Below are 25,108 nucleotides of genomic sequence, written 5' to 3' on the forward strand. Positions count from 1 at the left end.
TCAATACCAGGAAGCTTTGTGTGGTGAGCTCTCTTTAGTCCTTTAGACCCCTACCCTGAGTATATCACAGAGGGGTGCTGGCAACCTCAAAGCAGGCACTAAGGATGATAGACTAGGCAATGTAAGATACAAAGGCCCATATGCTCCCCTCCTGCCCAGAAACGCATGGAGAGGAACAAAGTAATTTAAAAAACCCTGTGGCTCTGGCAGACTAGCAGAGCCTGTGTAATTCTCCTGAGTTCAAAGGACAAATGAATGTGAATGGACTGGAGTTTAGGGCTGAGAGTGAAATAGAATACAAGAAGCCATGGCTTGGGGCCCAAAATTCACAAGTCCTGCAGAGACTCTCCCTCTGTGCTTTCCTGCCTTACCCTTGTCCGTGGCAGGATGAGTTACAGGACTACTATTGGCAGCGGGTCCACCTCCAAGCTCTGCGACCTCTCCAAGGGGAATCACAGAGATGAAGTGGGAGGCATATCCTAGATCTAGATACTTGTATGGCCCCCATCCTCATAGCATCTGGCCAGTTGAGTTCCTCGCAGAATTACATTCGGGCATTCTTTGATGGATATTCTGAACTTGTTGGAATGGGGCATGTAAGTCTCTCCAAGAACCTAAACCCCAATTACTCCTCGTCAAAGCTGAGGATGCTCATTCGACCCACACCCATGTTTTTTCAACTTTTCAGAATTGCCAGCAAACCAAAAAACTATTTATGCTCCCAACTCTCATGATAAGTTTCAGAACTGACGTGAGGAAAAGAAAGAAGGCTGTTGGCAGTGGTTCGAGGTACTCTGTGATAGAATGTGAGTTGGGTTTCAAAACAACTGGAAAGTGAAGCCGATGGAGAAGATGTAAGACACCCAGAAGTGCTTGGGATTACCTTTGGAACGACTGTAGGGAAGGGGGAGATAAATTTGTGCAAAAGTGAAAATGGAGGATTTTTGAGCAGCAAGCTGAGAGGTTCAGGTATGGAGAGAGGTATCTAACATCTCATCCCGTGAGGGCTGAATTCCTAAGATGCAGTGTCTCTGGGTTTGTCTACACAATAGTGCTGCAGCAGTTCAGCTGCATCTCTCTAGTTCTTAGTGAAGACGCTACCTACACCAATGGGAGAGCTTATACCTCCCTGAGCGATGCAGTTATACCGACATAAGTCGGTAGTGTAGACCAAGCCTTTGTCAGCTGCTGAAGGCAGTGTAGCCTGCATTATCCACTGGGGGATTATTGAGGTCCCCTGTGGAAAAGATATATTGCTGTTGCTCCCAAGACAACTTTCTCTCATGGCTGAATGAGGCTACACACAAGCTGGGCTGGGCTGCTTTCATATACACAGTCTGGGTTTTACTATATTAAGCCGCCAATGTGATGCACAAAGACAAAAAGGTAATTGAGAAACGGGCAAATTTGTATTTATTAAATGAATGAGGAAAGCAAGTGTCATTTAGGCTAATGTACTGCCTAAACATTGCTTTGTTCTCCTTTTACTTATCCTCGTATCTATTCTTGGCTCTCATAGCATTGTGACATCTCATTCACCATATTCTTATGCCCAGCTAGTCTGATTCTTCCCATGTTTTTATTGAGCAAATGACGTGTTTCACCTCAGCTTGATGAAAGTGGACACACAACGTTCTATTACGTTGTTAGCAGAGCCCTGCATGCTTCAGCTGGCAACCAGATTGTCAAAGCATCCTTGGACAATATTTGTATAATTGCAATAGAGAGAATGAGTCTAAGATCTGATTTTAGATTACACTGCCTTTTTTTTTTTTTATGCTTGCAGTCTTTGTGGTTATCTTTTGTTTTCATTAGAACACACTCAGCACAATCTGGACAGTCAAATTTCGTAGCCATTGACATCCTCACTCACATTTAAAAGTCTGCTGGAACTGACAGCACTTCATTTTTTTTCCTCCTTGGTTCAACCCCTTTTAACTCCCTGCCAGCTATCATGACAATGCACTGTCTCAAAAGCACACTGTAATTTCAAATATAAATAATACCTTGGTTTGTTTTTGTTTTCTAAATAGTTTCAAATAGCACCAATCACCTTTGTGACAGGTTCAGGGGGCTGATGATTAAAGTTTATGCCTGAGAGTACTGGGCCAGCTTCATTTCTCCAAACCAAAGAAAGGAACCGTGCAGCGCAAGAGAGCATGTTTGTTTAATGTTCCCACTGATCCTTTTTTAAAGAGACACTCCTAGAAGCCTGTTAGGAAAGAGTGAAAGAAAACAGGTTTCCATCCTCTCAGCTGGGGAGCAGTCACTTTCTCAGCTGATAAATAGCAAAAGGTCCCTTTTTCTTTGAGACTCTCCTTTCCCCTTTTTACATCGCCTTCCTCATTCCATTGCCCTCCCTGCTCTGCTAGGAGAGTATTCTCACATCCAGGGCAAACACCAAGGCATGATAGGAAAAGTGCAGGAAAGATCTTATCTTCTCTGTTGGGCAACTAAGTGTCTTTGTCTTGGGGCTCTAGTCTCCAGGCTTGGTTGTGAATACATGCTTTGCTGAGTGGGAAAAAGTCCCATTAAATCAGTCAAAGGAAAGATTGTACCTTTTGACGCAATCTTCATGTCAGGAATGTACATTTGTTCACAGGGCTCTGGCAGTTACCCTTGGTTTAGGGTGTGTCTACACTGCAGTGTAAGGTATGGTTGCAACACAAGTAGGCATGGCTAAAAATAGCAGTGTAGCTGCAGTGTCCGGGGCTTCAGCACAGGCTGGCAATGTCAGTATGTCCCCAGGGTTCCCAATGTGCTTACACAGCCTGTGCTGAAGCCTGAGCCACCATGTCTACACCAAAAAATAAAAAACAACGAGAATTCTGTAGCACTTTAAAGACTAACAAATTTAATTTCTGTAGGCATAAGCTTTCGTGGGCTGTAACCCTGCTATTGTTAGCCATGCTAGTGTGTCTGTCTGAGCTGCAACCACACCTCCGATCACAGTGTAGACAAATTCTTAAATTTAGAGAGAGCCAGTTCTACCCTCAGTTACTCACTTGAGCCATGTTGAAATAACTGGATTGACATGGACGTAACTGAAAGCAGAATCTGGCCCAGGAAATATAATTGACATTGCAGTTCATTATGTGTCGCTGGAACCAGCAGTGCTTTACAGATGCTGCCTCTCAGTTATTTATAGTATGTTACTCTCTTGGAATCTCTTTTACCAGGCATCTTAGTGTTTGAGTTTTCTGAGTATTGTGCCCTAGAAACGAGCCAGAGAGACTATGTTGGTTTTAAGTGAATCAGTGTCCCTGTTTTCAAAGAACATAAGAACAGCCATACTGGGTCAGACCAATGGTCCATCTAGCCCAGTGTCCTGTCTTCTGACTGTGGCCAATGCCAGGTGCTTCAGAGGGAATGAACAGAACAGGTAATCATTAAGTGATCCATTCCGTCGGCCATTCCCAGCTTCTGGCAAACAGCAATCCCTGCTTATCCTGGCTAATAGCCATTGATGGACCTATCCTCCATGAACTTATCTAGTTCTTCTTTGAACCCCATTAAAGTCTTGGCCTTCACAACCTCATCTGGTAAGGAGTTCCACAGGTTGACTGTGAATTGTGTGAAGAAATACTTCCTTTTGTTTGTTTTATACCTGTTGCCAATTAATTTCATTTGGTGACCCTGAGTTTTTGTGTAATGAGAAGCAGTAAATAACACTTCCTTTTTTACTTTCTCCACACCAGTCATGATTGTATAGACCTCTGTCATATCCCCTCTTAGTGGTCTCTATTCCAAAATGAAAAGTCCCAGTCTTATTAATCTCTCCTCAAATGGAAGGTGTTCCATCCCCCTAATTATTTTAGTTGCCCTTTCTGTACCTTTTCCAGTTCCAATACATTTTTTGAGATGGAGCGACCAGATCTGTGCACAGTGTTCCAGATATGGGCATACCATATATTTATATAGTGGCATTATGATATTTTCTGTCTCATTATCTATCCCTTTCCTAATGATTCCCAACATTCAGTTAGCTTTTTTGACTGCTGCTGCATATGGAGTGGATGTTTTCAGAGAACTATGCACAATGACTCCAAGATCTCTTTCTTGAGTGGTAACAGCTAATTTATACCCCATCATTTTATATGTATAGTTGGGATTGTGTTTTCCAATCTGCATTACTTCACATTTATCAACATTGAATTTCAACTGCCATTTTGTTGCCCAGTATCCCAGGTTTGTGAGATTCCTTTGTAACTCTTCGCAGTCTGCTTTGGACTTTTATCTTAACTATCTAGTAGTTTTGTATCATCTGCAAATTCAGCCATCTGGTACAGAAGCTGATTTGTTCTCTATCTTCTCTATCTTGTTCTATCTTGTATCTTGTTCTCTATCTTGTTCTCTATCTTTTAACCAGTTCCTGTTCCTGGAGAGGACCTTCCATCTTATCCCATGATGGCTTACTTTTCTTAAGAGCCTTTGGTGAGGGATCTTATCAAAGGCTTTCTGAAAATCTAAGTACACCATTTCCAGTGGAACACTCTTGTCCACATGCTTGCTGATCCCCTTAAAGGATTATAGTAGATTGGTGAGACATGATTTCCCTTTACAAAAACCATGTTGACTCTTCCCCAATAAATCATATTTATCTATGTGTCTGATAATTCTGTTCTTTACTATAGTGTCCACCAATTTGCCTGACACAGAAGTTAGGCTTACTAGCCTATAATTGCCAGGATTGCCCCTGGAGCCTTTTTTAAAAATTGGTGTCACATTACCTATCCTTCAGTCATCTGGTACAGAGGCTGATTTAAATGATAGGTTACATACCACAGTTAGTAGTTCTGCAATTTCACATTTGAGTTCCTTAAGAACTCTTGGGCGGATACCATCTGGTGCTGGTGACTTATTACTGTTTAATTTATCAATTTGTTCCCAAAACCTCCTCTAATGACACCTCAATCGGGGACAATTCCTCAGATTTGTCACTTTAAAAAAATGGCTCAGGTTTGGGAATCTCCCTCCCATCCTCAGCCATAAAGACCAATGCAAAATAATTCATTTAGTTTCTCTGCAATAGCCTTAACTTCCTTGAGTGCTCCTTTAGCATCTCTATCGTCCAGTGGCCCCACTGGTTGTTTAGCAGGCTTCCTGCATCTGATGTACTTAAAAAAGAGTTTGCTATTATTTTTTGAGTCTTTGGCTAGCTGTTCTACAGATTCTTTTTTGGCCTTCCTAATTATATTTTTACAATTCACTTGCCAGAGTTTATGCTCCTTTCTATTTTCCTCAGTAGGATTTAACTTCCACTTTTTAAAGGATGCCTTTTTGCCTCTACCTGCTTCTTTTACTTTGTTGTTCAGCCACGGTGGCACTTTTTTTATCCTCTTACTATGTGGTTTTTTTTGTTTTTTTTTTAATTTTGGGTATACATTAAAATTGAGCCTCTATTATGGTTTCTTTTAAAAATTTCCATGCAGCTTACAGGGATTTCACTTTTTGCACTTTTAATTTCTGTTTAACTTCCTCATTTTTGTGTAGTTCCCCTTTCTGAAATTAAATGCTACCATGGTGGGCTGCTTTGGTGTCCTACCCTTTCCCTCCCTGTCCCCTGCACAGGGATCTTAAATTTTATTATGTTACGGTCACTATTACTAAGCAGTTCAGGATAATGAGGCTTAATAAAGGAAAATAGCAGCTTAATTTAGTGTAGTATCTTGTAGGCCAGAGGGTCTGGCCCTGTACAGCTCACTGATATCAAGAAGAATAAGTGGTCTTATTGAGAAAATACATATTAGGGATATAGGAACTGCCATAATAGATGAGAACTGTGGTCTGTTTAGCCCAGTATCCTGTCTCTGACAGTGGCCAGCACCAGATGCTTCTATGGAATGGAAAAGAAACCCTGCCGTAGCATTTATGGAATAACCTGACCCCAGAGAAGGGTTCCTTTGAACCCCAGTTAATTAAAGGTTGTATCATGTCCTGAGGCGGGGTTTAGATTCCTTCTAAAGCTCTTGTTTGTTTATATTAATAGTTCCTATTATAATTCTAGTATTCTGATTGACCATGTAAATGTCTGCATCTTTATTCCAAATCCTGCTAAGCTTTTGGCCTTGATGTCTTATGGCAGTGAGTTCCAAATGCTAATTGTGCATTGTGTGCAAAAGTTTTTCTCTGATCAGTTTTGAATTTGCTACCTTTCAGTTTCATTGATTGTCTCCTCCTCCTTGCATTATGAGACAGGGTGAATAACCCATTGTAGAATATGCTTCTGTCAGGTTACCAGCACGTTTTTAATTTTATGGTCATCCTGAGATAGACTGTCTCTTGCCTGTATTTTTCATTTCTGATCATCCCTAAAGTGAGTTGTAACCAGCAACAGAGCCTGTAAAAAGGGCACACTTTAGAAGGGAAGGTGAGTGTGTAGTCAAGACATTAGCAATTTTCGTTTGTACCTACAATGATTGCTCTCAAAGATCTCACATTTGCCAAGAGAGAATGCAGCTATCAGAGGGCTAGGTTACATTTGAGTGATGTTATTTTCCTGTCTAGATGTCACATGAAAATTCTGGTGAAAAGCAGGGGAATGATGCTATGGAAAAAAAAACCCTTCTCTGTTCAACCTCTTCATCTCCCAATCCAGTGCAGGATTCTTTCAGAGGGAAGAGTCAGTGGTGGGATATCCCCATAGGCCGGGGAAACAGGACTAATTGCCACAGAAGCTCCACTCTGCCTTCCTTCAACCTTTCCATTGGAATTATGAAGATCTGGGCTTTTGTGACGATCTGGGCTGTCTCAAGAATAAGATAAAAGGGTAGTCTCCTACGTACCTTTAAGTGAAATTTGTAGGCAAATTCTGGTTTTCTAGCTGACCACTTCCATTATATTGCCAATGACTGACATTTCCTGATCTTTCAAAAGACAAACAAGATCTAGGTCTCTCACTCTAAAAGCGTATTTATCTTTTGTGCTATTAAATCTATTTTTATGATAGATGTACAGAGTGAAAGAACAGTCGAAAGACAGACCGCTGGCTCCCTGGTGCTTATGTTTTTGAGACTTTGTTTATGAGGACAGTTCGAGGTTGTTAGTCCAATAAAACTGGCCTGCTTTGATGAATGGTCAGCAAGACCTTAGCTGCTGAAATCACACCATTTTTTTAACTCATCTAAACTTCATTTGGAACTAGCATGTTCATTGGAGGAAGAAATCAAATAGCTGCGCTATGAATGTTGTTGTTTGTTTTTGTCTCTGAAGAGATATTAGTGTTTTAGCTCCTATGACCAGACAGACCATTCTGTCTTTATAAACTACCCTTTGAGCTTCAGCCTTGTGCTTTTTCTCACTTACATTTCAGATAATGGAGGAAGAGACACTTTTGGTAACTAGAGTAAAGCAGGTTCTGAGCTTTCACTGTGTATAGATAATGTCAATGTGCTGAAGGGTGGTAGGTTTTTCAGTATAGGCAAACCATTGCGAAGGGTCTGTTTTCACTTTAGTATATAGACAGTTTACGGAGACTGGGATGCCTCATGCCCACTAAATTGATCCGGGGCTCCTTCTCTGTTGCCATGTGCTGGGAACATGAAAGACCCAAGGCTACTGACATTACAGGCAGATGGGGTGAGCATCTCTCTGGCAAATATTTACAAAACAAATGAATTTCAAAATATTAGAAATTGAAGGGAAAAATATCAAAGTAAAGCTTGCTTTTATTTCCTTGTTTTGTTTTAATCATGAGAGCTATAAAATGAGTCTTGGGCTATGTGTTAGAAACATAGAGTGCTTCTTTAGCATTGTATTGAACCAGTAATTTTATCCTATACTTATGCTAATATCTGAACAAAGTGTCTCTGATGTACTTATTTGAAGCTGATCCAGATTGCATGCTTCTCTTGGTCTTTTTTTCCCCCTCTGGCTTTCTGTTATATGTTAATATCTTGTGTCATTAATAAAAACATTTGAAATGTGTGCAAGTTTAGCCAGGTATTAGGTTTTGGTTTTTTTTAAATTACAAGTTGGGTATGTACCATTTACTGTGTATGTTTAGGAGACATTTCTTTTTTGATCAAAGTGTCACTTTTGTTCCATACATATGGCAGCTATTTGTTCTTATTATAGTTACTCAAGGAGAATAAGATAAAACATTTTAAAATGACTCCAGAGGACTTTATTAACCTGATTGCATTACTTCTACATCTTAAGTTTTCTTTTTACGGTATTGACGTTCAGTTTCTTCTCATTGTATGATGTATTTTTCCCCATTACAAGTATTGATGTCTCTCCTTTCTATGGGCCTGATTCAGAGCACAGCAAAGTCAATAGAGCATCTTCCCATGGACTGCCAGATGAATTTCGGGCATAAACACCATGTACAGTGCCACATGTTAACCTGAACTAACTTTTGAAAAAATCAATTTTTTAAAAATATCTGATTAGGTGTTGGGTTTTAAGGTTAGAAATTAGCATTAGTGTTTTTGCCATGTTCTTATTAACCTTTGGTTTTGAAATCAAGATTTTGGGTAACACTTTCAAAAGTGCTCATGTGACGTAAAAGTGCTTATGTGACGTAGGAGCCAGTCTCTCGGAAAGTTAATGGGATTTAGGCCCTTAAAGCACCAAAGTTACATTCGAAAAAAATGGGGCTAGAGTTCCTAAGCCACTTAGGCCCAGAGCCTCAATTGTATTTAGGTGCCTCACTCCCAGTGAGGGATAGACTGAGGAACGCCTACCCAAGTTATGGGTTATATGAATGGGAACTAAATCAGTGCCGGTTATAGGAGAGTGTGGGTGGGGGCAGGTAGCACCCTTCCCTTGTGTATAAATTTGATAAAAATTGGGGCCTGACATGTAAAATCCATCCATGGGTCTGTCAACTTTTCTTTGTTGTGTCCGCATCAAATGCCACTCCCACCTCAGTGGGTGGAAAAACTGGATGGGGACAGCGAAGTGGGAAAGTCTCAGCAGTGAGTGAAGGAGACATTCGCTGAGGGAAGCCAGGTAGCTCCTCCTGCCTGTTGGAGTCTCTGGTGCTCATTGGCCTGCTGGGGGAGAGGGGGTGCTGATTGGCCAACCTCCCCCAGCTCCCAGGATTTTGCCGGGGGCAGGCGCCATATGAAGCCTCTTTTAGCTTTGCTCTAGTAGCACAACTAAATACATTGGAGGATGTGGATGGAAGTTAGGTGCTGAGTATCTTTGAGGAGCGAGGCCACAGGCACTTTTGAAATGATTGCCCTTTGCCATTTGTGTGTTTGTTTTTTTAATTCTCTCTCTCCCTCTCTCTCAAATACTTTGTGTGCTATATATATATATATATATATATATATATATATATATATATATATATCTAAACACACACACACACACACACACACACTGCAGCAACATCTGTTCAGTGTCAATATCTCATTTTGTGTTAAAGCTCTTTGTACAATATCAGTCCTCCATAAAATCAATTTAGGCCTCAATCCTGCAATCAGATCCATGAAACCAGATCCCTGAGCATGAATAATAATAATAATAATAATAAATATTACTGTACCAGAGCTTTTAACAATATTTAAATATATATGCAAAATAACAAAGCACACTGGAAGGGATCTAAACGGTGTCTTATGGTCTGTAAGAGAAAATGCTTTATTTTGAAAAGGATCTGAATATTGATGTTCTCATAATAGTCTCTTGTCAGGTTTTTGTACTGTGTTCACATGAGAGATTTGTTTTAATACAATCATATTCCCTGCCCTTCTCTCCTCTTTCCTCTCTCTCCGAAAGGAGGAAGTTAAACCATAAGCGGGTTTGATAAATTGACGTGGAGGGTATGAGATTATCCAAGCAATGAAATTCAGAATCACCAGCGAATCAGTCTGAAACTTGTCCACTCTTCTGTCTATGGTGCCGAGTTATGGCAGAGGTCTCAGGACAATTACGGCATTGCATATGCTTGCCACACCTAGGCATATGAGACTGAGCTTTAGGAGCAGTGAAAGGCTGCTTTTTCTCTGCATTTCCCTGCTTCTAATGGTTTAAATCTGTTACTCTCTTTTTAATTTAATCTATTTACAACTCATGAAGGAACACACAATAAAATAAATAAAATTCTGTACAAGCAGAGAATAGACAGAGCACACTGCCCTCTAGAGAAAAGCACTCCACAGCATTCAGATTTGCCTCAGCAATGGGGATTTTTATCTGTGTTGGAACACCAGTGGCTCTGCCACGCTGGGGAAAATGCCTGGTTTTGGTGAGGGACATAAAGCAAACTTGTATGTGTGTAGGGGGATTATCATTCTTGTTACTGTTTGACTAGGCAAAATCATTATTAGGGGATAATAAAAGAACAGTATCCATTGAACTGCTAATATGTAAACAAGAAGCCCTGCTTTTAGGGCTTTGTTTAATGCACTGTAGTGCAGTCTGATTTGCATCTTAATGTAGTTAATCCACACTCGGTTTGAAGGAAAAAATAAAAGTATAAGCAGCCTCTCTCTGACAGTTTTGCTTTTTCTGACTTTTTTCTCTCCCTCTCACTTTTTTAATTTTAACTTGCTGACACATCGGCAAAGCATGTTTACATGTAAAGTACACAGCCCTGATGACGAGTAGTGAGCATAGTATGGAGCTGTGGAGTGAAGAAAGAACTCAAATCTCTAGTTTGAGAGCACCAGGGAATCAAGAGAATCTGAAAATATTTTCATGGCAGATACATAGTAAACAGGTGGCACGTGAAAAGTATTTTTTTACAATATTAATCTCCTACATCAGAAGGCACTAAGCAGAAAACCTCCACAGTCTGCTTCCATCCCACCCACCCACACACGTTGTACATGCGTGTACTGCAAAGGTTTGGAGCTACATCTTCTGTAGTTGCAGTGTTCTTGTTTTATTTTGTTGTGAATGCTCTCTTTCTCAAGTGTAACAGCACAACACAATCAATTTTGAAATATTAATATGAGATTTGCTAGAGTGCATCTTGGAAGCATTGAGTCACTGAGAATTGAAAAACATAATCTGTGCTTTTGAAAGCTGTCCAATTTCGTTTTATTTCAGACTTTGAGCCATTTCACAAATTGAAAAGCAGCCATCCAGCCATTCCATGTTTAGATTATTATATGTTTAAAAGACCCCAAGACATTTCTCAGTGGGCAATAGCCCATCTCATTGAATAAATCCAGATCAAAGACTTTCCTCACAAGGATAAACAGAGAAGTTCAAAAAATAATTATTTTTGAGCAAAGTGATGTTTATAACCTGAACTGGAAAAGCAAATATGGTAGCCAGTAGTCAAAGTGCAAGAGGACATTCTGTAGCCAAGATCTTTGGTTAATGGAAGGACTCATGAGCTTCAGCTGTGTTGATTAGGTCAGTCATTGTCATCCTCTAAAGCCCCTCAGTCATAAGCCCTCAATTTTGTGGCTCTCAGTTTTGTTTCCATTTGCTGAAATGTAGCAAATACAGACATGGAGCACTGCTGTAGAATGGCAGGGTAAAGTATTTTATGGTGTAGGCTAGATATAAGTATGCAATTCAAAATACACAGGAAAATACAAAAAATTTAGATAATTACAGTTATTTGCAATTACAGTTTCTCAATGAAATTATATCGATCACTCTCCAAAACTACCAAGAGAAAATAATTTTCTACATTCAATGTTTTTCACATTTGCTTTTTTCCTCGAGAAACTAAAAGCCACATTTCCCATTGCACGTGTAATAGATACAGTTGGTGTAACTGAAAAACAAGCAGCCTCCCTGAAAATCTTGACCTTCAGTAAATATTTAAGCTATAAGCAGTAAAACGTCTAGAAAGAAAAACTGACAGTATCTGTTGTAGAAATCAAAAGTGATTTCTACAATGATGTTGTGTTAGGGAATTCTGACTGCTTTTCCCTTTCATGGATTTTGGGGTATGCAAGTCGGAAGACAATGTACCAAATCTTCAACAAATGCTCTGATGGATGTGAATCGCACCAGGGAACATAATTGTTTAGGAGTTAATAAGTTCCCTACATACTTTCAGTAATAATATGCAGCTGTTGTACCCAGAGAAAAATAGGTGGGGGGATATGCTCTTCCTTTTTGAAATAACATGTGACTTTAATAACAGATTTGATATTTTAAAATATATTATTTCAAAATAATGCAGCCACGTATGACAGTGTTTGCAGATAAATGGAGCGATTTAAAGCTAGATCACCTAAAAATAGCTCTTCGACTGAACGCTCAGATTTATTAGATTAGTCCATTTATAATAAATCCTGATGCACTGTCTATTAGATCAGCTCCTCTGTAATGTTTTCCTGTTTACCAGGACTCCTGTGGGCATAGTTAATCTGCATTTCTAAAAGCATTACAACATGATAGTGAAGAGACACTACTTTCCCCTGTTCTATAAAGGATGGCCCAATTTTAATAAACGTCCAAATGTTCAGAAAAAATTGCAGAAGGTGAGAGTAAAATCTTGTGATGAGTATTCTGATTAGAAGGCTACTGAAGAGTGAGAGAGATTCATGGAGGTAGACTGGGCATTGAATAAGAAAGAGCAGCTAAGACTCCGAGTAAAGTCTTTATCTAGCCATGGCCCAACAGCTTCCAACAACGGTGATGATAACAAACACAGATATGATATAGCTATTTCCTAACTACCTGACACCAAAGATGGGGAAATTCTTTAATTTCCCTTTCTTAAATGTAATGTGCTGCAGTTCAATATTTAAATCTGTTTGCTGTACCCATAGGTGGGTGAGGAAACACATTTTTTTTCTAGTGGCTCTCTAAAGGCTTCTATTTTAAAATGATGTGCCAGATCCTGAGACTTTTTGGAAAAGATCAGTGGTGGCAGGTGTTTTAGAATGAGAATGAACATCTATTTCTCAAGTAAAAATGTGATGGGCCAAACAAGAGAGCAAGCCGCTGGGTGCTGTATAAAACTGATTGGAAAATAGGTACTTTTTCCACAGAAAACATTGCCTTTTTGTTGAAAAAACCCCAAAATTTTCAGTTCATACCTGAAAGTTTTCAGGATGGGACCAGAACTTTTTTGACAAAAACTCAAAATGGTCCATGGAAGACAGAAACTTTTTGTGAAAATGTAGTTTAGTCAAGAACCTAAATTTCCACTGAGAAACAGTTTTGATGGGAAAACTTTGACCAGTTCTAATGCTGAACTATTTGAACAGTCTGGTTCTGCATGCTTAGGGCTTTGAATATGAGTAATCAAATCATTGAGGCAATATGGTTTAGTGGTAGAGAATGAGTCTAGCATCCTGCACTAGAGCGCAGTCTTATGTACATTCTCTGTTTTAAATTAATTTGAATAGCTCAAAGTGAAGTTCAGATAAACCACAATGTTTTAACTGGTTTCAAGTTAACTCCACGTAAAGTTATTGAGTTTGCATCAGATTTTGGGCCACAGCAATAAATCCTGTCCTGGCATTCAAAATTCACCTATAGTTTGGTCTGGATCCATGTGAACCTCTTTCCCTGTATGTCAAAATGTTTGGACCAACTTCACAATCAGCTTCTCCCAGTGATTCCCCACTCAGCTTAGAATTTATGGCAGATATGGAAAAGCTGCTTGCCTTAAAGAATGTCTTTAAATTTGACTTGGCTTGGTTTTGGCCCATATTTCCAAGTAGTTCACTTATAGAAGACCTTAAGCAAAACTGTTGAGAACCCATTGGGCTTTTGTCCCTCTAATCTAAAAAATTAGTGGGAGGTCCATATTCAGGCAACTAAATTATCTCCCAAGTATTACTTCTATGTATCCCTTCAACAGCCCCAGCTATTGAAAGAGTCCAAGAAAATGATCTTTTACTTTTGTGTTTCCAGTATGTCTCTGGTTTAGATTCATCCATGATTGGCAAGAAAGTCTTTCTATAATGGAAGGTAATCCATAGGTTTGGTATGAGAGACACTTGGCCTTTCTTTTTACTAAAAATAAGTGATTATTCATTTTATGTATAGTTAATTCTGTTTGTTTGAAATGGAAGATAATCTGTTTTTGCTGGTTCCCTGTGCCATAGCTACTATGTGGTAGTAGAATACAGGAGCCAATATTCCAGTGGGTACAGATATATGTAGCTTGATAGATACACATTACAAGGGACAGAACAGGAAGGTGTTGCCCTTCACCCCATGTACGAAAGGCAATATTTCACTTAAGGTGTTAATCAGTAAGTCATATTACAATATATTTGCTCATATCATGATTAATAATGCTGGTGCATATGCTAGGCTTGACCAAAAGCTTATTGAAGTTGATAGGAACTTTGCTATTGATTTCAGTGGACTTTGGCTCAAATCCATAAAGAAAGAAACAGAAGCAGGACTGGTTTTTCAATTAAAAATATTTTTTTCTACTAAGCTTCAAAAAACTTTCAGTAACAAATGTTGGACAATGCCTATAGGAAAATAATTCATTCAAGGTCTGTCTATAAGACAATGGAAGAGAGAAAAACAGTTGGGTTTTTTTGTTTTGTTTTTTGTTTTTAATTTCTAAACCAGAATGTTGGGGGTATTTTCTTTCAAGATGAGTCTAAAGCTTCCTACTAAGCATTTAAATAGATCTTGTTCTAGATATATTTAGATATATTCTAAATATTCTTGTTCTAGATATATTAGATATCTAGATATAGTTAGAGCCCTGCGTGAGACTAGTGTAGAGCCCTGCAGCAGAACAGGGATCCTGTGGGTACCCCGGGACGCGCTGCCATAATGGTGCGAGTGGGGTTGAAGAATAGTCCTGTGCAGGGCTCTCTATTGTTCCATTGTTTGCTAGGAAACGAAAGGAAAGGAATGAAATCCTCTAAGCAAAATAAATATTTACTATATAGAAAAAGGACAAAATCATCAGAGATAGCCTTTAGGCTTTGAGCTTCTAACATTCTTTCACAAACTGGCAATACTGTGTTTTCTTAACATGTAAATAATTGTGAATTCAGACATAGAAGATTTGTATGAGAAAATAACTTGGTTGTTCTAAATTTCAGTGGAAGTTGAACTGTTCGATTTCATTCTAAACACTTGTTTCAGTGGAAGACTTGTTCACAACATCCAAACTCTGATGAACATGCCTGGTTTCTTGGCCTCCAACATCTGTTAGAATATCAGACTTTCCAAGATTGCTGTAGAGCTGTATAGAATCATTTAGGTTAGCTGAACATCTTTCATGAAACTGCAAGCACTGCCTCAACCTCCACTGAAATGAGGAAGAATTGGCTCTTTTTGTATGTTTATACTAGAACAAACCATTTGACTCACAGATTCATAGGTTTTAAGGCCAGAAGGGATCTTGATGATCATCTAGTCTGCCATCTTGCTTAACACAGGGCAAAGAGCTTCACCCCGCAATTTCTACATCACCTCTTTTCAGAAAGGTATCCAGCCTTGATTTAAAGATTTCAAGTGATGGAAAATCCACCATGTCCCTAGGTAAATTGTTCCAGAGTTGGATTACCAGGGTAATTTCCCCGATGCTTAGACACCCTAAAAGAATATCTAAGCAGATGAAGATCTGGTTATGCTAGAATCAAAGCACTTTTGTGTAAGGTATTGTAATATAAAAAGATTAATCTTGACCTTTTTTAATCAAGATTTGAGGATTTTAGTAACACAACCAGAGGTTATGGTCCTATTTCAGGATTGGACGGGTGAGGTTCTGTGGCCTTCAATGTGCAGAAGACTAGACTTAGATGATCCTGATGGTCCCATCTGGCCTGAACATCTATGAGTCTAGTATACAGCCACTGGTGAACAGACAGTTTGGTGTCTGCCAATGCCACAAAGGAGTGGCTATAGCTGAGTATAAGCTGATGTGGCATTCTTCCTGTGGCAAGAACCCTGTAGGAAGCCACTGTGGCCTCCCATGGAGCCAGAGCCTGGGGAAGGGCCCGAGAGCTCTGATTGGCCCAACTCACACCCTGCCCCTGAGTCTGCCCGGCAACAGGGGACCCGGGCCGTGATAGGGCCGCCAGGCCAATTGGCAGCCCCGGGGCGGAGCCCCAACAGGAAGGGGAAATACAAAAGCCTGGCCCCTGAGCTCAGTAGGGCCTAGACTTCCGGCAGAGGCAGAGGTGCTGCCCCACCAGCAGGGGCCTAGGCCGGAGCCTAGCCGCCGCCGACGAACCCTGGCCCCACCAGGGCCCGGGGATTGGATAGGTCCCTCAAAGAGCTGGACCAGGCAACCCGGCCAGGACGACTGGGCCGAGTTACCCTGACCCCGAGCCCGGGGCCGTGCTCTGGGACCACCAGACTGGGCCGAGACCCCGGAGCAGCCCGAGTGGCGGACACCCCCGGAGGCCGGGCCAGATTTGGAGGAACTGCCGGCCGCCGAGCCCCTCCCTGCACCGGGTCAGGACTGGGAGGAGCTGCCCGAGGCCGACCCGCTCCCCTCCTACAACGACTTGGAGGAGCTGCCCCCTGAAGAGGAGTTTCCTGCCTTACCCCCGGTCGACGAGGAAGGACTAACAACGCTACCCCAGGTGGACTATCCTTGGGACACGGAGGCAACAGGTACTAGGGTCAGTGGGGAGGAAGTAGCCCAGGGACAGCCACGGCCTGTGGCTGAGTCCGCCGTATTGCCGGTGTGTTGCGGCGGGAGCCCTGCCGGCACAGTGGCAGCCGCTTCTGCCACTGCTAGGGCCCTGGGCTGGGACGCAGTGGAGACGGGTGGGCCTGCGTCCCCCTCCCCTTCCCCTTTGCCCTAGCCACCCCAGGAGAATTGCTCTCCTGACCCCGCCGGAAGCTGTTGCCTCCTCTGCTCACCCTGCCTAGGGGTTGGAGCAATAGACTCCTTGCTTGCTCGCCCTGCCTGAGGGCCTGAGCAATCTGCCTGCTCACCCTGCCCAGGGGTTGGAGCAATAGACTCCTTGCTCGCTCGCCCTGCCTGAGGGCCTGAGCGATCTGCCTGCTCACCCTGCCCAGGGGTTGGAGCAATAGACTCCTTGCTCGCTCGCCCGACTTGAGGGCGAATTGCATAGACTGATCTCTTGCCAAGCGCGAGCTATTCCCCTGTAGGAAGCCACTGTGGCCTCCCACGGAACCCGAAACGCTTACAAACCCAAACAGTGATCTTAGTCAAACTGCATATAGTTGGGCTATCACTTTATGCAAGAAAGTAAAAAATAAAGGACACGCTTATTCCTTGTGCTTGAAGACACTGTTTGTTTTGTGCAGAGCCCTTACTTGGTCTTTACTTTGACAAAATTCCCACTGAGCCTAATGGGAGTTTTGCCTGAGCATGGACCTGGAAGGTTTGATCTCTGTGTGAAATTTGAGAAATGGAAAGAGCGAGGAAGATGGGTGTCATGTCTTTTCCTAGTTCATTAGGTTTGTATATTTCCTAATGAGTTGCAGCTATCCTGCTGAGGACCTTGGATATGCCCTTTTGTAGCTGTCACTCTAGTCTGAGCATGACTGGAAAAGCTAGTAGTCTTATATTGTTGATATAGGCTTTCTGTATATTTACAGGACATGGGGAGAAAAAATAAGTATGGCTTTGTGTTAGCCAGGTGACGGGACAGTTACCTAAAACCAGGGCTCAGACTTTCATAGTAGCACTATGAAATATATTTCACACCAGAACTATGCTGCATAGAATCCAAGCGTAAAAAGTCTCTCAAATATTCTGCATCCGAAGCTAGTTATGGAACTTTAAATTTACTCTAGATCTAACCTTAAACTCTCAATATGGCAAAACATAATAAAACAACCATAAATACACATTTCTAGCTGTAATAAAGTTAATGATTTTAAAAGATTACTGCACCTATGTAAGAAAACATTGTATTATGAAGTAGTCTTCTTTAAAAATCGCCCCATGCAACACTGATTTTCTTTGAGTTTAAAATATTGTCAGTATGGATAAATCTGGATAGCTCATCTGTATTCTGTACTGTGGAACTTCAAGTAATTTTGCACAAGTTGCAGTCTATTCATGGTTTTACTTGGATTTAAGAGTTATTTATATGTAAATGATTCCAGTCTCTTATTCTTTCCCAACTAACCAATTAAGTTGGGTTTAAAGTACATAGATGTATGAGTGAAATCTACATTGGGAGCCTTCTGTGTTCTGTAAAACTCACTGCAGTTAGAATGGCAATCTTGTCTTTTGGAGCTCATTATCAAGTTGACTTGATGAATAATTAGACCTTTGAACTTAATTCAGTAGTATCCCATCCATCTAATTCTGTTAGGTAACTTCAAGACAGTTGTTTTATCCTTTCTTATCGTTTGTCATTTGTATGATGTGAAGCTAAATTCAATGCTTAGATTGTTTTTATTTATTTATTTGTAAAATTAACAGAAAAGCAAACACACACATGCACACACACACACACAAAAGGAAAGAGGGGGGAAAAGCCCTTCAAAGGGGTTCTTGCATCAATGCCAAGGGGTCTAGGATAAAATATGACTAAAGGAACATAAATTCCCCATACATAGCTGATAAAATAAATCTTCCAGAGCTACATCCTAAAAACAATATAGTTCAAGATTTCCAATAATTATTTCTAAAATATAGGCTCAAAATTTCAAACATCTCAATATTCCTGGTCAAGTCAATGGGAGACACTGAGTTCTCAGCACTTTGAAAATCTGGTCATTTATTTAGTTGCCTGAATATGGACCTACCCCCTACTTTTTGACATCCATTAATGAAAATTTTGGCCATATATATTAGGTTTTAATTCTGGTATTGGTGTCTACTGATTGCTTGAAAAACAATTTGTCTTTTCCACATGCACTCAGACGTGTGTGTAAAAATGGAGTGTTCACCCATAACTACGTGTCAGTTTTGCCTTATATGCCTTAACTAATATAGACTCTATATTTGCACTACGTAGTATAGATTATTCTGGAAATTCAAGATAGTGTATAGTTACCTAAGGCAACAGGAAACATCTTAAGGGCAATTATCTAATCTATCAGTCTAATCTTTCTAAATCATATTGTAAAATAAAAGCAGGTGAAATTTGAATGTGCCCTATTTGCTGAAGTCCACTAGAAACTTTTAGCTGTGCGGTAACATCAGATGGAAAATATATGCACCTTGGTGATTTTTAGCACAGCATTGAATGGTAATTTCTGTGAAGTTTTACTTTGCATTTTTTGGGGGTTCATTCAAGCCCAGAACACAGAGTGAAAGTGAGTCACTATGAACGTGTTGGAAAATATGATCAACAGCCCTGTGATAGATTAAACTTCCCTTTGATTTTTTGACAAACCCATTTCTTGTGTGCACAAGTATAGACCCCAGTGGTTCATGCTGGCAATTCAGGGCCAGGAGATTAATAATAAAGGGCCTGATCCTGACAGGTGCAAAACATATGCAATTCATGCTGGATGAACAGCTCTCAGGGTTGGGCCCAATATGAGTGTCATTGAGGAAAGCCATAAAGCCATTGAACTAATAATGTGATCACAGAAGTACAATGACTTTTTAAAAAAAAATGTCAAGAGCAAGAAATCGAGAATGGAATCCTATAAAAATCTCCTAATTAAAAATGTATGAATAGGCAATAATGTTCAGCGAGTCATATTGCTCAGTATAGACAAGAGAGAATGTCCCATGGTTAAGGCACTGGCCTAGGAGATGGGAGATCTGGGTTCGAGTCCATCTTCTGCCATGGATTCCCCGTGTCATTTTGGGCCATTTAGTTAGACTTTCTTGCCTCAGTTCTCCACCTGTGTAATGGGGATGATAGCCTTTCCCTACCACACAGGGTGCTGTGAGCATCAATACATTAACAGTGGTGGGGTGCTCAGACACTATATTCACGGCGGCCTTAAGACTACTTTAGACAAGTAGACGTCAGGCAAGCATTCACCCCAGGCTGAAGAGAGAGATTGTTATTGTATGTTATTAATTAACCATATAACCTGGGCACGGTGCTGAACTGGACGTAAAAGAAACTAGAGTCCCTATCCCAAGACACTTACAATCAAAGCAACCAGCTGCTCCGACAATTACTTCTTTGGGTGGGCAGAGAAATCTGTGTGTTTAGTTTAAAACCTGTGCTTTGATTCCGGAAAGCACTTTTGCATGTGCTTAAGTCCCATTGAAGTCAGTGGTTCTTAAGTACATGCTGTAGTGCCTTTCCCGTACAGGGCCATTTTCCAGATTTCCTGAATTTCTGCATTGGGGGGCATAGTGGCTTCGCTCTTGGCAAGTGAGAGGAATGAGGGCAAGGGAAATAGAGGGACTGGCTTTGTTTGAGGAGGAAACAAGTGTGATGGAGGTGGGTCTTCTGTGAGAGGCTTGGGAGAAGAAAGATGTAGTCACTACAAAGACAGTGCGGTCTATGTGTCTCAGTTTTCCTTTCTGTAAAAATAAGAACACTCAATTATACCCACCTCCCAGGTGGTTAATGTTTGTGAAGCACTGGACGATGCAAAGAGCTGTGTAAGTGCTAAATAACGAGTTTGTCTCCACTGCCTCAAGTGTTTCATTTATTTTTAAAGAACAAAAGCCAGCATGCCTTTCAATGGTGTTGTGTGGTGTCATGGGCTGCAGTTATTCTCCTGCTGTGAAACTGGGCTTGTAGGACTCCTGTTCCTCCCCAAACTGGCAAGCCCTAGTTGCAAGACGGGCAGAATGTTACGCCAAGCAAAAAGTAGAAATCCTAATCAGTGCCAACACGTGGGTCTGAATAGCAGGCAAAATAAGGTAATTAGAAGGTGACTGTCTCTCTGTATTGTCACATATAATACTTAGCAAAGCAATTATGCAACAATAGGACCGGTTAATATGGTTTTAAATTAGTTAACCTCTCATTGCTGCTAGACCCCTCTTGTCGGCAACAGTTTTAATGGAATGTCCTTTTAAATGATTAAATCATCAAGGAATGTGCCTTCTCTGCAGTGTTCCTTTAAGGTCACCATACATGCTACATTGTGAGCGCCCCCCGTATTTCTGGTCTGATCAGGTGATAGCACGTGAGTTGTTACAGAATATGAATCAGTTAGCTCCATAAACCACCTCAGGACTAATCTCTGTGTGCACACATAAGGCTGGAATTACTCCCCACAAGAGAGCACTGCTGTCTGGCACTGCAAGAGGGTGATGTATTAAGGATGTTTCACTCAGTCATGGTGATAGTCATTAGTGCACTTCTGCATCGTGGCTGACATTGAGCAGGGTGCTGGGAATCTCTTTGAGTGGCTGTAGCTGGAGAAGGCTTTTCCAGTTCAGCCTCCCATAGCCATCCATCAGTTAAGACAACTGAGTGAGGTGAGCTTGCTTTAATATATTGCCATGATACCTAGGGTGCACAAGTTCAGTTTAAAATCTTAACATTAGTACTAGAAGTGGACAAAACAATTTCTATTTAAATTGTATTTTTGATGGAAAATTACTTTATTTATCTTTTTTTGATGAAACAGAAGATTTTGTGGAAAATTTCCATTTTCGTCTAAACATTTTGGGACTTTTGACAAAAAAGCAAAATCCAAAATATTTTTGACAAAACAACCCCATAATTATAAAGGAAAAAAACTGAGGAAAATGAAATAAAGTTTGGTTTCCATTTACATTTTTAGTGGGGAAAATGTCATTTCCCCACCAACTCTTACTCACTGTCACATACTAAATTGTAATTGCTCTGTTCTGGATTGGAAGTATTTTATGCGACTCTCACCCTTGTGGTAGACATTTTTCTGACTATATTTTAATATCTCCTGGGTATATGTGGTTGTAATCCAATAATGTTAACCTAGTTTGTACCAAGCTGAATCTGTGAGAGCTTTAGGCAGTTCACTTATTCCAAATCTTTACTTCATTTCCTGTAGGATTCACTCCCCCATCCCTTTATTTCCCTTTGCATTTTCCAAGCCAGAAGAGGGTCACTTTGAAATCAATGGAAGGTGTCCCTTCTCCAGTATTTAATATTCTGTGTAGCATTTTACACAACAAGCGGACCCTTTGACACTGTGCTACTCATGGATAAAGGTGCTATTCAGTGTGAGTGAGCATATGTGAATCTTGCCCTTGTTTATTTCTATTGCAGTAGCACCGAAAGGCTGTAATCAGAATGAGGGTCCCATTGTGTAAAGCACATTGCTTGTGTAGGCACCTCTGAAAATGCTACCCTCCATTCCTGTGTGTCTGTACATGTCTAGCTCCTACTGACAGTCAAAAGGAGTTGGACACCTAAATTCCTTAAAACTTTTGAAAATCCCACCCTGAGCTCCTATACCGATGAGACTGATATGACTGCCTGGACACAGTTCTCACCTTCTGCTTGTTGAGTTTGCAGTTGAAGGTCAGATCTATCTAATCCACTTTGTTGTCATTTTAGATATTTATAGGTAGGCTTGGCAGGATTCAATTTTTATTTCTTGATTATTTTGACAGATAATGTTGATGTTTATTTTTTAAGACTTTGTTTAGATTTCTATCAATTAAAATTTTCAGTTGTGTGAAATTATAGGTTTTAAGCATTTTCCCCCATTTGTATCTTTTTAAATGTTCATGGCTGTGGGAAATTATGGGGAGGAGGTCAGACAATTATTTGATGATAGTAGATTTGAAATTCAAAAAATTAAAACTTTGTGAACCATTAAAACACAAATTGTCAACATTGCATGTCAAAATATACAAGGTAAATATCCTTCGATCAACAAGTCATACCTGTTTTTACTATTCATTCACTAGACCATTTGTAATGAGCCTAATTTAAATGTCTAAATCTCTGGGTTTTGGACTAAGAACTTCTCAAGCAGTATTTTTCTTATTTTGCCTATCTATACATTTTAATTATTAACACTGGAATTATTTTTTCCATTGCATTGTGTGTGCAGGTGAAATCGATGTTTGCTGGCATTTACCAATAAAAATCGAATTTTTCCAAGCCTGTTTTTTTAGCACCATCCCCAACAGTGGGCATCAGCAGAGGGTTTAATAAGGACTTGATGTTTGATTGGAAGAAACCAAACACCTACTATTTGTTTTTATAATGTAGTTGCACTCTGTAAGGAGCGTGTCTCTGCTATGCTTGGGGAAGGACTATGAAAGCCAACTTTTAGCAAAGCTATGATTAATGACTTCTTGGGTGCTCAGCTACAGCTTTGATGCAGTCGCTTTGTATGGTCTATGCTAATGTTGTAGAAAAAACAGGACATCATGAATTTTTTGTGTGTCCTCTATGTCAGAGCATCTCAAAGCCAAAGAGATCAGCAATGGCACTTTTTTGTTTCACGTACTTGTGCTTTGTTTCAGAAGTATCGACATCTGGGGCACATGGCACGGGAAGCCCCACCGCCAGCACCACTCTTTTCCTCGCCGCCACGAGCACTGGGCGCACCACCACCACCTCAGCCTCGGGCAGAAAGAACAGGAGCACGAGCACACCGTCCCCGGTGACGGACATCCCCGATGAAATGACTACACCCCTCCGACCTGCTTCCTCCCAGCTCCCCGCTGTAGGAGCAGAGAGCTGCGAGGCCGTGGAAGCCCGGGAGATCATGTGGTTTAGAACCCGGCAAGGACAGACAGCAAAGCAGCCGTGCCCCATGGGCACAGTAGGTGAGCCCCATTGAAACGGACTGAGAAAGCCATGTGCAGGTGTTGGGTAGTGGTGTTGGCCTGTGATACACAGGAGGTCAGACTGTGGTGGTCCCCTCTGGCCTTTAATTTTTGTGACACTATGAGTCTGTCTCTGTTGGTCTGGTCATTAGTGACTCGGTCGGAGATCCGCTTGCTCCAAACGTGGATAACATATGTACTATCTCCTCGCAGGCCGGCCCACATGGCACGGCACCCATGGAGTACGCGAATGGTTATTTAAGAAGTGTGGCAGACAGCTGTGTGAAGGACCAGATCCTGCATGATCCTGAACACCTTCAACTCCCGTTGAAAACAATGGGAGGGGAGGCTGCCCAGCATCTGACAAGATCAGGCTTTGCTTTACCAAGGGAAATTCCCTGTCGAGTACATTATGCAATGCACTTTATTATCTTTGTTCTGTGTATGGGTGAGCAGTGGCCTGGGCTGATTGCTGAGGTTTTGGTTTTTTGAAGTTTATTTTAAGTCTCATTGTTTGCCACCGTGTGACTTTGGCTGTTTCAGCTGATATTTTAAAGATTGTGGTCAAGATTCTCCAATTTGAGTGCATTAAGTTGAACTTCCAGATCCATAGTGAGGCACCTAAATAGAAGTGGCTGATTTTTCAAAACTATCCCCCAACTCCAGCACCACTGAAATCCAGGGGGAAAGACAGGCAAATTCCCCAGTCAAATACATATAGCTGAGCTGGTCAAATAACGGGAATTTTTAGTGAAAAGCAAAAAAATTCAAAATTATTTTTTCTCTGACCAACTCTATAACAGGTCAAAGAACTGGATGGTTGGTTCTGTTTTGTTTTTTTGCCAAAATGTTTAAGAAAAATGTGTCTGTTTGTGTTGAAAAATGTTCAGGTTTTTTTAAGCCAGCTCTGTTGTCCAATTTTGAGAACCTGCATACCAATGAGATATGAGAAAGATGGACAGAATTCACTAAAGAGAAACAAAAAATGAATAAAGGGCTAGAAGAAGTGGAGAAATGTTTAAAAGAGCAAAATCTATTAGGTCTTAATTTTCCACTGCCATGCACCTTGTGTCGTCATGTACACCTGTGTGCACTGCTTCGGAGCCTTCCTTCGCACAAGGGAAAATCAATAGAGTTAAATTGATATAAAACCAGTGTACATGAGAGGAGAATTGGACCCAGCGAGTGCAGAGCGGGTGTAAAATAGTATTTTGGATGCCTTTTAGAGCCGCTTTACACAGGTGTAAATGACTACACACAGTTTAGGGCATTGGAGGATCAGGCCCTTAGCTCAGTTGTACAACAACCCAGGAGAGAATAAAATAATGGTCTATAAGTCCTAGTCATAAAATAAAGGAATGAAAGGAAGAAAAAGAAAAGTTAAGCTGAATTGAAGTTTGAATTGAAGTTAGACTTCCTAACAGCGAGGTCTGTGAGGCTGTGGAATAGTCTTTGTAGGAAATCTGTATGCCCCATTGCATGAGTTATGGAAAACTAGATTGGATGAAGTATTTTGGAATATGGAAAAATTCCCCATAGGCAGGATGGTGCAGAGTGGCCAACAGGCCTTTCCTATCTAATTTCTGTGATTCATATTATTCATTAAAGCTGCTGTGTGTTGTCAGTGCGCCT

At 40.8% G+C, this 25,108-nt stretch overlaps 1 protein-coding gene across 9 annotated transcripts in view; it reads left to right on the forward strand.

Annotated features, from left to right (window-relative positions):
• The window catches only part of ADGRL3 (adhesion G protein-coupled receptor L3), a 769,462-nt gene that overhangs the window by 566,336 nt on the left and 178,018 nt on the right, over nucleotides 1–25,108 (forward strand). For 8 of the 9 annotated variants that reach the window (XM_067556899.1, XM_067556894.1, XM_067556893.1 and 5 more), the window contains one exon: nucleotides 23,171–23,476. In XM_067556899.1, the coding sequence (XP_067413000.1) occupies nucleotides 23,171–23,476 (306 nt within the window). The remainder of the gene's footprint in view (nucleotides 1–23,170; nucleotides 23,477–25,108) is intronic. The other variant, XM_067556898.1, reaches the window with a different exon arrangement.

The sequence above is a fragment of the Emydura macquarii genome, unplaced genomic scaffold (genome assembly GCF_026122565.2).
Source record: "Emydura macquarii macquarii isolate MOO-44397 ecotype Brisbane River unplaced genomic scaffold, CSIRO-AGI_Emac_v2 contig_1790, whole genome shotgun sequence".
NCBI classification, from domain to species: Eukaryota; Metazoa; Chordata; order Testudines; family Chelidae; genus Emydura; species Emydura macquarii.